This window comes from Olea europaea, chromosome 20, assembly GCF_002742605.1.
Source record: "Olea europaea var. sylvestris chromosome 20, O_europaea_v1, whole genome shotgun sequence".
Taxonomy (NCBI): domain Eukaryota; kingdom Viridiplantae; phylum Streptophyta; class Magnoliopsida; order Lamiales; family Oleaceae; genus Olea; species Olea europaea.
Window position 1 is genome coordinate 15,735,664 of NC_036256.1, and position 16,919 is coordinate 15,752,582.

At 32.3% G+C, this 16,919-nt stretch overlaps 1 protein-coding gene across 5 annotated transcripts; it reads right to left on the bottom strand.

The window, feature by feature from the left end:
- Window positions 1-2,599: 2,599 nt before the first annotated feature.
- On the bottom strand, window positions 2,600-16,026 carry LOC111369807 (peptidyl-prolyl cis-trans isomerase CYP21-3, mitochondrial-like). 5 transcript variants are annotated; one of them, XR_002698285.1, is made up of 13 exons: window positions 15,861-16,026; window positions 15,717-15,767; window positions 14,517-14,663; window positions 13,531-13,624; window positions 13,330-13,383; window positions 7,969-8,151; window positions 7,464-7,503; window positions 7,121-7,174; window positions 6,725-6,810; window positions 5,742-5,879; window positions 5,490-5,640; window positions 4,648-4,814; window positions 2,600-2,931 (listed from the first exon to the last, which is right to left on the bottom strand). XR_002698285.1 is itself a non-coding variant. In XM_022991470.1 (12 exons), exons 6-12 carry the CDS (start codon window positions 8,118-8,120, stop codon window positions 4,728-4,730), a joined length of 708 nt encoding a protein of 235 aa, XP_022847238.1. In that variant the 5' UTR covers window positions 8,121-8,151; window positions 13,330-13,383; window positions 13,531-13,624; window positions 14,517-14,663; window positions 15,717-15,767; window positions 15,861-16,026; the 3' UTR covers window positions 3,976-4,727. The 5 variants fall into 5 exon arrangements, 4 of the variants coding, with proteins under 4 accessions (XP_022847238.1, XP_022847239.1, XP_022847241.1 ...); XM_022991470.1 differs by lacking the exon at window positions 2,600-2,931 and having other exon boundaries at window positions 3,976-4,814; XM_022991471.1 differs by lacking the exons at window positions 2,600-2,931; window positions 13,330-13,383; window positions 13,531-13,624; ... (1 more) ...; window positions 15,717-15,767; window positions 15,861-16,026 and adding an exon at window positions 8,471-8,689 and having other exon boundaries at window positions 3,976-4,814.
- Window positions 16,027-16,919: the final 893 nt, after the last annotated feature.

Below are 16,919 nucleotides of genomic sequence, written 5' to 3' on the forward strand. Positions count from 1 at the left end.
AAGATACTTCAACCTGATTTTGTTGTGTATTTGTTTCATATTCGTTGTGTGTGTCATATCTTGAATTTAATTGTGCAAGATAGTTTAAAACATATAAAGGGTGAATTTCAAAGGATTAGGAATGCATTAGTATATATTACGATCTCTTTTAGTAGAAAACAAGCATTTGAAGATTTTTTTGTCAAATTAAGGGTGACGACTGCTAAAACATTTGTTAGCGACGTAGGTCATAAATGAAACTCTACTTACTTGCTATTAAAGTAATGTGAATGTTTCGAAAATTTAATAACTGACTTTTATAACAATAGACACGTTAGAAGTGATGACGATAGTATGTTAAATGAATCCGATTGAATTTTAGTTTTGAAAGTTAAACGATTTTTGACATCTTTTTATGAGACCACAAAGATTTTATTTGGCGTTTATTATCCCACAAGCTGTATGATTCTTGAACGCCTTTATATAATTGCAAGAACATTCCATAAATATAAAAATGATCCTGCTTTTAGTGAAATTATAATTGATATGGAATTAAAGTTTAAAAAATATTGGGAAGAAATGTCTATGTTATTTCCTTTAGCATGCACAATGGATCCCCAATATAATATTTCGGGAACTAAATACGTAATTGATCAAATCAATAAAATTTTAATACTTGATACACCTATGACTTATAAGAATTTAGAGCAAACATTATGTGAAATGTCTGATTTATATGCGGAAAGAATGGGTGCAAATGTTAGTCGGGTACCATCTGCACCTACTCCTTCTGCTAAAATTGAAGAAGATGATGTCGAAATAATGAATTTATTTCAAGGCATTAATACATTTAGATATGATGCAACTGTAGTGTGTTCATCTAGTGTCATGTCGTCTACATTTGCATCTCATCAAACATCAGTCGAAACTCAAAATGCGATACCTGTCGAAATTGATTACTCAATCATAATATACCTTCAGAAGAACTAATTGAATTCTGGCGAAAGTATGAAAGACATTGGCCAATTGTTTCTGTAATTGCGAAAGATCTGCTGACACTCCGGTTAGCACTGTTGTGTTGGAGTCTGCTTTTAGTGCCGGTAAAAGGATTTTGACCGATGTCAGGAGCCGACTAAAAGAAGATGTTTTGGAAACGTTAATGTGCGTAAAGGATTGACAAGACGCTCATTTCCGACTACAAGATAAATATGCTGAAATTGCATGTCGTCAGGTAAGTGATATTTGATTTAATTATATTAATCAAAATTTCTTTATTTTTTAATCATTAAATTAATTTTCTTTAAAAAATTGTACACGTTACAACAAGTTGTTTGTGTACAATTTTTAACTCCACCTACTTAAAATTGATGTAACCGGTCCCAAGTTAGGATAAAGGAGGAGGGTTTACATTTTATCTACTTTAAAAAGAAATCAAAAAAATATATTTTTTGTAAATGTATTTCAAAAAATAATTCGTCTTCATTATATAAATATTTTATACTTTATAAAAAGTATTACAATATGATATAAATAAAAATAAATAAAAAATTATTTTCGTTAAATTATTTGTATTTTTTAATACTTTTTATTTTTTTTAAAAGTATTTTCTATTATTTCATTTATTTGTAAAACTCTTTATTAAAAAAAAATGACGAACCCACGAGCCCAAGCTCGACTCAGCCCACGAGAAATTGAACGAGCCGAGCTCTCGGCTCGTTAGGGCCGAGCTGACCATTGGCACCACTAATTAGGAATGGCAAAATGCCGATTCTCATCTTGTTCCGTGTCGCTTACTCCGTCAAGGTATCGTGAAACACGGTCTCCATCCAAAACTCCTTTTTTATTTAAATTTATTTCTTATATAAAATAAATAAGTAATCAGATCAAAAAATTGAAATATATTAATCCACCTCTCATAAATTTTTGACGGGACAGGGCATGAGACGACTTCCATGGCTTGACCCATCATATTGTTGCCATTCTTAATCATTTGCTCTTTATATGCATAAAAGTATAAAGATTAATATAAATGGCCATATCTTTTTGTTATCTTTAATAGATTATTTTGAATCCTTCATATTTGCCAGTCATAAAAAAAGTGAATGAGTACAGTAGAGTTTTCTAACCTATTTGAGTCATAATAAGTTGAACCCCCAACTGATTTTATGACGAGTCTTCTAACCTTTTCAATATATACAAAGTTAGTTTTCAATATATGACTTTTATCGAAAATAAATCTTTAAAAAGACACGTGACTTTTGTACATCTAACTATTTGAAAAGAGCCTGCACCCCTCTCACCATGTGTCTCCTCCAATCCCATTCCCAACTCTTGTAATTTCGATAAATTGTTTAGATGTGACTTGAATAGAACATTTGAAAATTGAGATCAATATCTCGGTTTGCTCTCCTGATTCTTATTTAAGGTGTGCTTGAGCCCCTTTAATTTAAAAAAAAAATGTATTATGAAATAGTAAATTGATGGAAAATGTATGGTTAAAAAAAAAAAATTTGTTTGCGTGTAACATTATTTTAATGAAGAATGTGTGGATAAAAATGAGTATCGTAGAAAAGGTTATTAAATCTTATGGAATTTCTCACTAACTCAAAATCCCAAAGCATTGAAAAATATCATAGATTTTATCACACCTAGGTTATTCTAATATTTATACAAACACTAAAGAAACAAGAAAATTCATATGCTATCTAATTTTTTCTCACTATGTGGACACAAGAGAAAGTGTCTCGTCAATACATAGAGATACTTGGCTATGTAATAGAGACAAGAAAATCCATATGCTAGACCTAATTTTTTTTCACTATGCGAGCACAAAAGAGAAAATGTCTCGTCAATACATAGATATATTTGACTATGTAATTGCTCAAAATTTTCCTTCCGAGAAATTCGACGGTCACCAGAAGAATTATGCCTAATTATCTTTCCAAACTTTTCCTGTAACGAAAGCAAAGAGAGGTTAAGCATGACTTCCCATATCAATGCTCCCTCCTTTCAAAGCAGGTTACGTCTGTAATGCATTGTATATCCCATAATGGGTCCCACTCGTCTACCATTTCCCGAAAGTCGATGACAGAACTAATTAGATCTAGCCATGGAAACCATTATTTGGCATCAATCAATTCCAAATTGACCAAAGGGTCGATCAATTCAGAAGGTAAAAATTTGACCGACCTTATTATTTTATTTTTTCGGTCGACAATTGATGCCTGTTTTAGCAATTTTTTTGAGGCAATTTTCCGATAAAGACCACTATAACCTTTCAAGTAAGGATTGGGACGCTTCAAATTGATTGGATTTTCAAGAACAAAGAGTATTGACACCTTTTCTTCATTGACCGGTCTGCTGCAATTATAGCGAAAAAGTGCTGTTGCACCAATTGAGAGAGTGAAGATTCTATTACAGAATCAAGGAGAGTTGATAAACATTGTTAATGTATTTGGTCTGCAATTGCTAGATCTCCTTCATATATGTTGGACAGACGTCGATCTAGCAGCATATTGTTGTTGCATAATAGTAGTGCACTTTTTAACTTAAGCAATGAGAACAACATTGTTAATATTAATGTATCCTATAATTAATTAAATAGTTGACATTCGGATCAGAATAAAAAATATGGCACTGGTTCACTTCACTAAACAGTCTTTTGTGATGGAAGAAAGTCCTAAAAAATTGAATGAATAATTTTCATGGAAAAGTGACCATTGTCCATGGAAAAAGTGACAATTTCCATGGACAATAGTCGCTATCAAACAATAAAAGTTGGAAAAAATGATATTTTTCATGGAAAATAATGACAATCAAACACAAAAAGATGGAAAAGTACAATATTTTCTAAGTGGAAAATTAAGTCAATCAAATGTATTTAATTGACAATTTCCACGAAAATAATTTCTAGGCAATTCAATTGCTTGGAGAATATTTTCTTTCCATGTAATTTTCCATCTTGCAATCAAACGCACCCTAATTGTAAGTGAAAGCTCAAAAGAAATATCAACTGTCATATTGAATCTTTTTAAGCTTGTATCATTTGCTGGATCGTGCTATATATTTTAAAATAGATGAACTATGTTACACATGCACATGAAGCAAAATGTTTCAATTACAGTTGTTCTGGATTCAAGCATTCGTTGGGAGGAGTGAAATCCTTGATGAAAATGAAGTTAGCAAGAACATGGGTGCGGGCGTGGGAGACAGGTAGAGACGTGTAGGGAGTTCAAACGATAGGGATACATTTTCAGTCGAAACTTCTTCGGGTACAACCCAACTTTGTAATATATATTTATGGGAAAATCCATACATGGAGACATAAATTAAAGAATGGATGATTGATAATCCAAGAATTTAAGAGCACTTGAATGTTGGTCCAAGTATAAAGTAGATGCTTTAATTTTGAAAAGGCTTCATTCTCAAAAATCTTGCTCAAATCAGAAGGACCAACTATTGACTTTGTAAGAAGGAATGCAAAAAATGAAATCTGGTATCAACAAACAGACTCAGAAAATTGAAAAAATAAAAATAAAAATAAAAATGAAAAAAGAGACGAAAAAAAGGTAAAAACAGGATAAACGAAGTCCTTGTGCTTAAGAAGCGAGAACTTAAACCTGCACTTAACAAGAACGGGCAGGTGATAAAGAACAACTCAACTCTTACCATAAGAGGCTGTGTCTTTGATGGCGGGGACAGCCTCATCATATAAACAGAAAGCAGTCAAAAAACCCGACCGACATCCATTAAATCTTTTGTTTCAAATTCACATCGATGATTTCTATAGGTGTTTTAGGCTGATAATGCTCGTCTGAGTCCACCTCTTCAATTTCCTGAATATCATGGCATAATTTTGCATTCAGTACATAATCATTCAAATTTTTTCACATGCAACAAATGTCTGAAATAAAATCATGGAAACGAAGAGCAGAAATTAGAGTAGAAAACAGCATATCTTCTTATCCACCCATTGAGATCTAAGTCAACAAATAACAAGTACTCAAAAGAAAAATAAACGAAATAAACACCCCTGAAAAGTTCACGCTGCAGAGATTCATTAAGTGCTCTCTTTCACGGGGAAATCAAGATTTATTAGTTAAGTCATCAACAGCTTAAGTCGATATAAATTTTGTGTATGTTGAATTTTTGACATATCTCCATAAGCTATAGAAAAAGCGTATTCGGACTTATAAGTCAACATGTTGATATGCAGATAATCGTATTCATCAAACACTGGATATTTGGCATCCTCGTCTAAGACTTGATCATCACGGCTTATTATCAATCTTCAAAAGTATTAAATGATTTCAGCAAATGCTTCACGACATTATCCTAAACTCAGAAATGCAATGACATGGACATAAGAAAGTATATGAGGGGAATTAAATTCCATCTTAAGAGTGGACAAATAGTTATGTCCAGGCTAGCAGGCGTGATCCAGTTCTTGTAATGAAGAAAAGTATAAGGAGTGTGTGTAATAACATCGAAAATGAGCAAAGATGTTCAACCTGTACAACTTCTTCTCCCTTGACAACTCGTCCAAATACACTAATTTTCTCATTTAGGTCTGCAATTGGTGCAGTTGTAATGAAAAGATGGAATCCGCTGCCATCCTGTTTTGCCTTAGAAGTACCAAGCATAAAAGCTTCATGCTTCAAGCTGAGTCAAGCATTACAAACTCAGTACATTTCAACAGCAATGGCATATTAAAGACTAAATGAGTTCAAAAAGAATATACGGAGATTTGAGGTAGATCATACCTTGTGTCGAGTTGATTATAATGTTTTCCCCTTGAAGTCCAATCTTCAACTGTTCCAGGTCTATCAACATCACCTGCTTGGATGACAAAGTTCTTTATTACATGGTTAAAGAGCCTTCCTTTAAAGCGTCCCTTCTTACTGCAAATTCAGTTTGGTCAACATTACTAGTAAAAGTTAGAATTTTGTGATGCACTTCTAGGACATTGCAAGTACAAGTGATGAGCAAACAGTATCATAGAAAACAAAACTAAGCAAAAAGCTTTGATAGAATGGAAAACATACAGAGAGAACATACACAAACACAGGGAGGGAGGGAGCTAGAGAAAGAATGAGAATGGAAGTAAAAAGATGTCAACACCAGAGGATTTTTTGGAAGTGAAAAAGATGTCAACATCAGAGGATTTTTTTATTCGCTCCTTTTCTGGGAATGGTCAGGGGAGTCAGACACTGAACATCCCCTCATTGTATAAACAAGTGAATCTAAATTAGAAAGTATTAGGTGACAACTGACAATGTCAACTGTTACCTTGGTTGATGGTCTAGAAATTTGTTGCAATAATCACATGACAATGTTGATCATCTTCCTACCTCAATGGACGAATAGCTCCATTTTGATTCATAACAAAATCTTAATGAGCTTATTGAGGAGCTATCAATACAACATAGTAGATAAAAAAAAATTCTATTAACAGCCTAAGGAGTAGTCTGTAACACACCAGATGCTGCTAGTCTTCGATTTAAATGCATGACAATTTACAAAATATATTCTGAGGTATAAGCATTGTAAGAATGCCTGGTTTTTACTTACCAAGGATCAGCATTAATCAACTAAAAGAATGCAAAAATTTCATCAACAGAAATAGGACCAATAAGAAAAGTGTGAGAAAATAGTTATGCGGCAAAAAAGTTTACCTAAATGTGCACCCTTTTTATGACATCTAAAATTCAGAGCAATTGACAGATAAAGCTGTCCTAGTATGTACCTTGAGTCAATAAATTCTGCAACAACATGAGGAGAACCTTCATCGTATAGTTCAACGGTTATTGATCCTTTTGAGGTACTTATCACCTGCTAACACACACATACATTAAATTACCCTGAAAAGGAAAACCAAAGAACCAATATGAAGATAGAAACACCTGAAATAAATATTTCCAAAGCAAGAAGATAAAAAAATAACTGATTTTCAGCCAAAAGAAGGATAATCAAATAACTATAACAATACTAGATTTAGTCATTTACAGTTAATATTATCACTGACCAAAAACTACAATGCGACAAGGCTACTACAAGAAGAGAATGACTTTAGCATAAATCCCATAATAATATCAACAGCCATGAAACAAACAGAGCACAACCTGCATATCCAGAAACTTACAGCATATTTGGGGATGACAACTGCCTTCTCTATATCACCAAACATATTATCGTGCTGCAGTAGATTAGAAAAAGATAAACTCATAAGGATGACATACATAGAAAATGCATTGCTGAAGGCTGCTGTTGAGAAAATCATATTTGAAGGGAATGCATGCAGGATTGTAGGATGAACAAACATTAAGAGAACCTAAAGTAGAAATCTGAGAATTTAGTAACCAGTTGTAAAACAGTGTACTTCTATTTACAACCAGAGGAGCATAGCATAGTAAAGTAACAAATGATATAGTAGAAAGAAAAAACAAAAAAAAATTGCTAAGAAACTGTTGGGAGACATTTCTTACCTCTACACCTAATGATGCATTCTCCATATGAAATTGTGACCTACACAGGAATAAGCAACCATGGGTTATGAACAAATTAAATGTTTATTTCAAGATTTCTATTTCTTCGCAACTAAGTATATGTGCATACAATTGCATCAGAATACTTAAATATTTAAAATTTATTATTCCATGCATATTTCTCAGCCTCTTTATGTTCAGAAAGAGTATCTTTTATAAGACAATCCTCAGTTTAATTTGCAAAATTATTCAGACTAATCACAGGAAGGATTAAGAAATTCAAACCATCATTCATTTTTCCCCAGATGCCCATGAAATCCATCTTAAATGATCTAATTATCCATATAAATCATTTCCTAATAATCTATCCACATTTGAATCAATTTCAGAGTTTTTTAACCAAACAGGGCAGCCAGATTACTACATTAGCAGCTCAGATGGAATCCAATTAAACTGCAAAATCATGAGTCAACATCAAGGAGAACAGCGGAAGAAATTCACAAACCTCCTAGACCAATGTCTGTAGGAAGAGTAAAGGAAAAACACCATGACAACAACAATTAGGGCGTAAATTAGAATGGAAGTGACACTGATCCCACTCGGTCTCTTTTTCTTTTTACTTTGTTGCAAAAGAGCTTGAGGCTTGATCCGCGCCATAAAGCTTTTAAATAAGCTTCAAATCTTAACTCTACAAGAAAATTACATATCATCAAACTTCATTCACATAAACAGATTCAGCATAGTTCTAGAAAAAACATCAAACAGCAGTAACCAAATTTCAAATCCTCGCGAAAAATTCCCTTGATCTAATTACCAGAGGACTTCAATGCATAATTCACATTTCAAATAAAAATAAAAATAAAAATAAAAAGCATTACATCACCTAGCTCAGAGAAAAAAGAAAAAAAGGCTTCAATTCACCGAAGAAAAAGCATATGTACAAATCAAGAGGAAAAAATACCAAATTTAAACCTCTTCTAGCAAATTTTATTGATAAAATAGGAAACCTTATTTTTTCTGAATAAATTCAACGAATGGCGAATTTTTTATTGAATTTTTCGGCAGTTTATGCTGCAAGCCTTCCAATGACGTTTTTTCTTGATTTTTACTTCACTCGAAGTACTCGAGTTCAAATGTAAAGCGACAGCCACGGAGGACCCATTAGAACAATGTGAATATCAAATGAAACGACGTAGTAACCGTATCACATCGGTTACAGTACCTACGGGTGGTACAGATTCAGGATTTTTCCTTTTCCTATTCCTGTAATTATTACATCGTCGTTGTTCAATTGGATGAGAAAATATCACTTTTAGTCCCCATCTTTAGCACCTATACGATTTTAGTCCCAAACCTATAAAGTTGCTCTACTCACTCTCAAGCATTTGCTACCGTTTGCATGTGAAGTCATTTTATGTTTTTTATGTTAAAATTACAAGTTAAAAGTCGTGCACCGAACATACTCATAATCCTATGAACTTGACGGAAATGGACATCTATGACATAGGACGAGATATTGGGGGCCTAAACTACGGATGACAATGGGCTCGAGCGGTTTGAGAGTTCGCAAACTCGTCAACTAGATCAAATAGGTTTTTGATATAATTAAAAATAGTTATAGATTTCTTTGTTACTTTTTCACTAAAACCCACATTTTATTACTTATTCATTAAAAAGTCATACTTTGTTTCTTTGTTACGGTTCATCAATTGCTTCCCGCTCTTCTTATTGTTTGTTAGGCGAAATGTATCATCATTGCTAGAATCAACTCAAATCGATCATCAATCAAAACTCTAGCCTTGCCATGAAGAATCCATCCACCGCCAACATAATCCACTGACGCCATATTCATCAGTCTATTACCCCATCACATTGTGAGAAGCATGTGCATTGATAAATATTTTGCATTTTCATTATTATAATATAATTATCATCATGTAATGATTTTTAAGTTCAATACAAGCACGTTGCATAAAACTAAAAATCAAACATAAAAAGAAGAAAAAGTAGGGACGGAAAAATGCACAAGCGCAACCTGATCCTGTAGGGATTCCCCTATCCATTGGGGAATAGGCAATGATGAAAAAACATGTTCCCTCATCTGAATCTATCCCAAATATTATTATTATTTTTTATTTTATGTTTTTAAGTTTAAATCATATTTAAAAATAACAATCAATATTAAAAAATAAATAGATCATTCAATTGGACAGAGAACAAAAAATATTTTAATCCCTACGCCATTCCTGCCTCTAAAACTTCGTTGCCATCGCAAGTAATAAGCAAGAATTGACAGTAATTGATTGATCGAAACCTTAACAGGTATTGGGTGGGCCCGAGCCAATCCAGTTTTTCCCTTGAAAGGTAGGTTGGGTGGAGCCTTCTAATGGTAGGTTAATGGAAAAAAAATTCAAGTGAAAATTACAGGAATAAAGAGATTTGGAGATCTCAATTCATAAATCATTTTATTAATTCAAAAATCAGAGTTTTTTTTAATTAACTAATATAAGAAAAATAAAAAATACTTGTATTAAATATAACAATTCAAAAATTAAATAATCTACCATACACAATTTCATCCCAAACCTTAATTATCTCTATCCCTTCTCTCCTCTAAGCCTCCTACCTCTCTATTTTCTCTTCTCTCACCCTCTCCCTAACCTCTCGTCGGTGATGAGGGTAGCCCACGATGATCGGTGCAGCTAAAGATGTCGATAAGGCACAGATCAATTGTGGATCGGGGACGATGCCACTGCACGCAGCTAGGCGCCGATTGCCGCTTCCTCTTCAGTGTTGTAAATTGAAGGGTGCTACAGATCGAGGGTCCTTTCCTTTATTTTTTTCCCTAGTCACGGATGGTTGTGTTTATGGTGTTGATTGTTGGGTGGTTGTGGTTATGTGAGATTCCAATGCTGTTTTCAATGTGTGTGCGATTTCGATTGGCTAAGGTGGTGAAGTGGTAGTGATGGCAAGTAGTATTCTAACGAGATCGAGGACAAAGCAAAGAGCTAGGTAGCGGAAGAGCTCGTTTTCAATGATTGACAAATCGAGAACAACATGTAGATCTGGTATTCGATTCTTTCCATGTCATTTACTAGGGCTATGACATGGAGGTGGTGGTGGGTTGATTTATCCAGTGTGAATTGAGGTATGGTTGGCGGTGATGGGGTGGTGATGGTGGTGCATTGCATGTGGAGGTGGTGTTTGTGGTGCAAGCGATGTTGATGTGGTACATTATAGGTTGTGAAGGCGATAATGATTGTTAGGTTGTGGCAGTGATGATGGTGGTGGCATTGACGTCGACTCTGGCGGTGGAGTTGGGACGATATGATAATTGTTTCAATGTTATGACAAATAAATCAATTAATTTGTGATTAATAAGTAATATGTGACATGTAAAAAATTTTATTTGTGATCGAAAATAATTTGTTACCAATTAATTTGTAACCAATAAATAATTTCAGACCTAAAAATTTGTTAAGTTGTGACCAATATTTTGATAATTCGTTACTTAGAAATAATTTGAGAGCAATTAGTTTGATATTTTGTGACCATAAAATAAGTTGTGACTTATAAAATTTGTAACTTGTGATCGAGAAATAAGTTGTGATATATAAAATTTGTAATTTAAGATCGAGAAATAAATTATGATCGATAAATAATTTGTGACCTACGAAAATTTTGAATTGTGACTGAGAAAAACTTATAACCAATTAATTCGAAAAATTGTGACCAAATTATATGGAATTGTGACCTTAATATGTTTAATTAGTAAAATATATTTTTAATTAATTATTTTATAAATAAAATTTAATAATATGTCATTTATGAAATTTTAAACCACGTTTCTTAGTTTTGAAATGGCTCATAATTTAACCTTTAGATATGAAAGTTTCCGAAAATTCAACTCATTTCTCATTGTCCTTGCATCACCTATAATTTCAAGACAATTTCTTCTATTTTCCTTCGATTTCTAGAATTCTTCATCCTCAATTTCATTACTTCAAATCTTAACTCTACAAGAAAATCCCATAGCATCAAACTTCGTTCACATAAACAGATTCAGCACAGTTCCAGATAAAACATCAAACAATAGTAACCAAATTTCTAATCTTCGCTAAAATTTCCCTCGATCTAATAACTAGATAACTTGAATGTGCAATTCACATTTAAAATTAAGAAAAATGCAGTACATCACCCAGCTCAGAAAAAATAAAAAACGCTTCAATTCATCGAAGAAAAAGCATATGTACAAATCAAGAGGAAAAAAAATACCAAATTTAAACCTTTTCTAAGGAACTTTGATAAAAGAGGAAAAACCAAATTTTTCAGAATAAATTCAACAAATGATGAATTATTTGTTGAATTTTTTCGATTGTTTATGCTGCGAGCTTTCCAATTACTATTTTTCTTATTTTTACTTCACTGGAAGTACTCATCAAGTAAAAGGCCTATAGGAATATATGATTATCAAATGAAACGACGTATGGTGGTACAAATTCTGGTTTTTTTTCCGTCCTAGGCCACATGGGCCTTGGATGGAGCGTCCACCTATCGGTGGGGGGTCATGTGGCACTGGACATGTAGTCTTTTCCTGTTGTTAAATTGGATGAGAAAATTGAACTTTTAGTCCCCAATCTTTAGCACCCATACGATTTTAGTTCCAAATCTATGTTCTTTCCAGCATTTGATACTGCTTGCACAAGAAGTCATTTTACGTTTTTATGTTAAAATTACACATTAAAACTCACATACTCATAATCCTATGAACTTGAAGGAAATGGACATGCATGGCATAGGATGAGTCATTTGGGGCCTAAACTACGAATGACAAGGGTCGAGCGACTCAATAGTTCCCTGGCTTGATTTACGAAGTGGAGCCCATGATTCGAAAAATAACCATATTAAAAATAGGTTTTTGATATATTTAAAAACATTAATAGATTGTTTTGTTACTTTTTCATTAAAATAAAAAATCCCGCTTTTCATTACTTATTTGTTAAAGAGTCATGCTTTGTTTCTTTGTTACAATTCATCGATTGCTTGCTACTCTTCTTATTGTTTGTTCGGCGAAATGGATCGTCATGGCTAGGACCAACTCAAAATGATCATCAATGAAAACCCTAGCCTTGCCATCTCCATCAGTTCACTACCTAAACACACTATGAGAAGCACGTGCATTGATGAATATTTGGCATTTTTTATGTATACTAGTTTTCTACCTGTGCAATGCACGAGTTATGTCAATTTTTAGGTAATATTAACATTTCAAAATATCTATTCATTTCTCTCAATAAATCTACAAATTTAATTAATTGTTTAAAATGATAAATGAAAATATAATCTTCATATATGTCAAACACTCTGCATTATCATATATTATTATTACATTACAGATTGTTGCTTAGCAACCTATCAGAGAATTGAAAAGAAAACAAATTTCATTCCTACGATTGATGTGCAATGCTGTCATTGAATTCTATAAATCGAAATGTAATCAGAATCTTTCGGTGAAATGTTATCTGAACCTAAGTGACTGGTAAATAGTACAAACCTTGCAGTATAAGTTTAGCTAAAAGATAAATAATCCTCTCATGTGTTGACAAAAGGGATAAAATAGAAGTGTATCAAAAGGAAAACTTTGATGCCCATTGAATTCTTAGTAAGAAATCTGTTTGTAGTTTTCTGGTGCAAAATCATGCATTATGATATTATAAATCTTTATTTGGATAGACTACAATGAACACACAAAATATTTTCTGATTTAAAAGAGATGAATAAGATCAACAAAAGATTTAAGACTGAAAATTGTATAGTTGTAAATGCATCAAATCACGCCAATATATAAACATATTAATTAGCTTACCAGATTGGAAAACAAGAAGTTTGCCACAGAAGTTTTCATCTCCAAGAAAGTAACCTAAAGCAATGAAGAAGAGTAGCATACATTATTTATGTACCAGATTTAATACTTTTTTACTACAAACAAATAGAACTCGAAAAATTGGAAAAAGAAGAGAAGACATATAAATATACTGTATATATGGATGTGTATAAAATCTCAAACCTTTGTTGCAATCCCAAAAGGCTGAATCAATTATTCTATTATTCTGAAACATCGATAGGATGCTTTCTAGCAATAACTCTAAATGTTGGCAGCACTGTATTAACACATTGCAATCACTCAAGAAACTTTATACATGAGTGAAATAATTAATACTTTGAAACACCTCTCCAAAAAAATAAAACTATATATTCAAAGAGGAGAGGATTGGAAAATGAGAATTGACATAAAACTGAAAGTAAAATATTTACAAAGTTGGAAAATCAACATTACTCAAAGAATTAAGTGTCAAATTTTAGAACATAACCAAATTACAATAAGAAAAAACTAAAAATATTAGCATATATTCCTGACCATTTCTAAGAGTACTTCTATGTTTGTTGGTCAAAGAGAAAAATGGATTAAGATTTTTGGCTGGAAAGTAAAAAAACAGATGACGGAAAATCCATTAAGTGTAGCTTTCTTTAAAATTGTTGGTCTTTAACTAACTGAATGTGATTACACATTCGGAATAAATGAATGGCTCTATCGGTCCAAGTCATCACTCAATGAAGTAAAATTAAATCCAAGGAAAATTGATTTTAATTGTCCTCATAATTTCCTTTCCTGTTGCCATCTTTTCAATCAAGACATGATCCTCTAGGTGATACAATTACTTCATTTTGGTTAGCCATTCAACGTGCCAGGGTTATCATTTCCATTTTTGTTGGGATAAAAAGCACCACATGTCCTAAAATTTCGAGGTTGTAAATTGATGGAATCCTTGATACAAATGAGTTTCAACAACCATTTTGTAGATGTCACAAACTAATTGAATTGGCTAAGATAATATACATGAGTGTACTTGAGAGTTCAAGTTGAAGCCAAAAGAGTTCATATTTTGTCCAAAATAATCGATACACGTAAGATATACGAAAAAAGAACCAACAAAACATATATATAATATCTTTTAGCACTATATAACACATTCATGGGTAATAAGCCCTTACTTTTAAGTGTTCATGAGCTGCTTTGACAGTTTGCCATCTTTTTTCTTCTTGCAGTGATGGCCATTTTTTCGAAAAATCCATAGCTTCTTATGGTCAAACATTTTTGTCTTCTTCATTATTGTTGTTGTTGTTGTTGTTAAGAGAAGCCTATTACGAATAAAGGGCTTATTTAAGTGCCTAATGGTTGAGAGTACAATTCCCATAGCCTGCCTATGAAATTAAAGTCCGGTATGACATGGAAATTGCCTTAAAAGTTAGTTGGAGTATGCTTCTTTCTTCTCGCATCCAAATTATTACCCTAATTGCAAAGTTGATTAGCATTGACTTCAAATAGGGATTTTCAGATAGTGTGCCTCACCTCCAGGCTGGATTATTGGGTCTAGCTGCCAATAGTTTGACTTGTTTGGTGAAACGGATTTTGGGTCACATATTCTCTCTTGCTATAATGATATGATGTATTGACTTATTTTTTGTTGTAGTGTGATAGCTGTAGCATTCTTTTACTCCCTCGGTCCCATAAAGATGAGTTTAGTTCCTTTTTTTGTATGTCCTAAATTTTAGGCTACTTTTGAGTATTGTTTATTTAAACTATTATTTAATGTAGAGGTATATTAGAAAAATGTAAGTAAAAATTTATATTTCCAACTATATTAATTGTATTTTCTTAATCCGGGTAAAAATGGAAGCAAGCTCATCTTTATAGGATGGAGAGAGTAGTAAAGATTGGAAAATATTACTAAAATAATTTGCACCCAATTTTACTGTATTAAATAATATCATAAAGTTAATTCTTTTTCCTTGATATCTTTTGTTCCTCCTTTTTTACTGTATGGTAATACAGATTTGTCAATGGTGCGTAGATATTCGTTTTTTATTCAGCATTAATTCCGGTATTTTTTGGTGATTTCCAATAAACAAGTCCTTTCTCAGTTTAAGGGGTTTGGAGAGTAAGTTACCAGATCTCCTAGGTAAATGATTTCCTGGTTAGTTAGTTACTATTTTTAGGGAGATTCGATAGGCTGTTATTCCCTAATTAATGGATGAATTTCTCATATATAGAAGGGGCTGTACACAAATTATTTTCGAGTGTGGAATAATAGTTCTTTCCCTCAACATGAACACTTAAAATACAAGAATAAGCATAATATTTGATCAATTTCTGATGAGTTCTTGAGATAATGGAACGTGGAATCGACATACCTCAGTTCGCTGATCTCCTATTTGGCCGCAATTTCTCAATCTTTTCAACACCTGAAGTAAATCAAACAGTCAAAAGAAACTCTTATTAACAGTAAATTCGAGAGAATTGTTAAAAAATACAGAAGAAGAGAGAAATTGAGCTACGATTCGTATTTTAGAAGATGACTTTTGGAACTCTTCTCCACAAAGGAAATACAATGACGAAGTTAGGGTTGAGGAACCAAAACAGAACGACAACTTCTTAGAAAAAACTGGTTCTATAGCCCCAAGTTTTTACACTTTTCTTCTTGTTTATTGCTAACCTTAGGTAAATGGCAGAAACCAAAGTGAAGAAGCATATATGAGAAGATAACTTTGGGCGACTGAAATATCACTCTCCCAGTCAACAATTATGGCATGAGTTAAATATTTATATTACCCTTTTTTGTCTTTGCCTAGTACCTCAATTTATGAATTACTAATATAATAGGATAGAAGGGTGATAAAATAGGATTGAAGGATAAAATGGAAAAATGAAAATACTTCACAAACGAACAGTAAATAAATAGCATATTCATTCTTAGAGTGGAGGAAAAAAATGCGAGATGATCTCTCCATGCTGGACAGAATATATATTATATATATATATTTTTAAATGTTGCGATGGTAGTTTATATATATTAAATTTTTTTTATGCCGCATATATTTTTTTATAGATGTTACGTAAAGGAATGGAGAAAAGTAGGAAAAATAGTATAACAATTTATGACTCATATAAATTATAAAGCGATAATAATTTTATTAAGAATTTTTACGTCCAAAAAGAAAAATAATTGACGTCATACACATAATATTTTTTTTTTAAGAAAATGATGTAAATTATATTGAGAACATTATCGTGAAAAATTAATAAACATTAATAAAATAATTGATTTTTTTTAAGAAAAAAGAAGAGTTATACGCATTTTTTAACACACGTTTGATGTACGTTTAACTATTTTCGATATTCATTTAGATCATTCGATGTGTCTTTGATATAGTTCTTGAAATAAGTTTCGAGAGAATATATAAGATTTATGGTAAATTTTTATTAAAAAACCTAAATAAACCATCCAATAAGAAAGACACTAAAAAGATATCAATCGCCCAATGAAAATAAAATTAACACAAAGCATCATATATATATATAAAACAAGCATATTGTTGCACATACTCCGTGACATA

Coding starts and splice junctions, on each gene's coding strand:
- LOC111369807 (XM_022991470.1), bottom strand. CDS start 8,120: ATGGCGCGGATCAAGCCTCAAGCTCTTTTGCAACAAAGTAAAAAGAAA. Junction 7,504..7,968: donor TACAGACATTGGTCTAGGAG/GTTTGTGAATTT, acceptor ATTCCTGTGTAG/GTCACAATTTCATATGGAGA. Junction 4,815..5,489: donor AGGGAGAAGAAGTTGTACAG/GTTGAACATCTT, acceptor CATGATATTCAG/GAAATTGAAGAGGTGGACTC.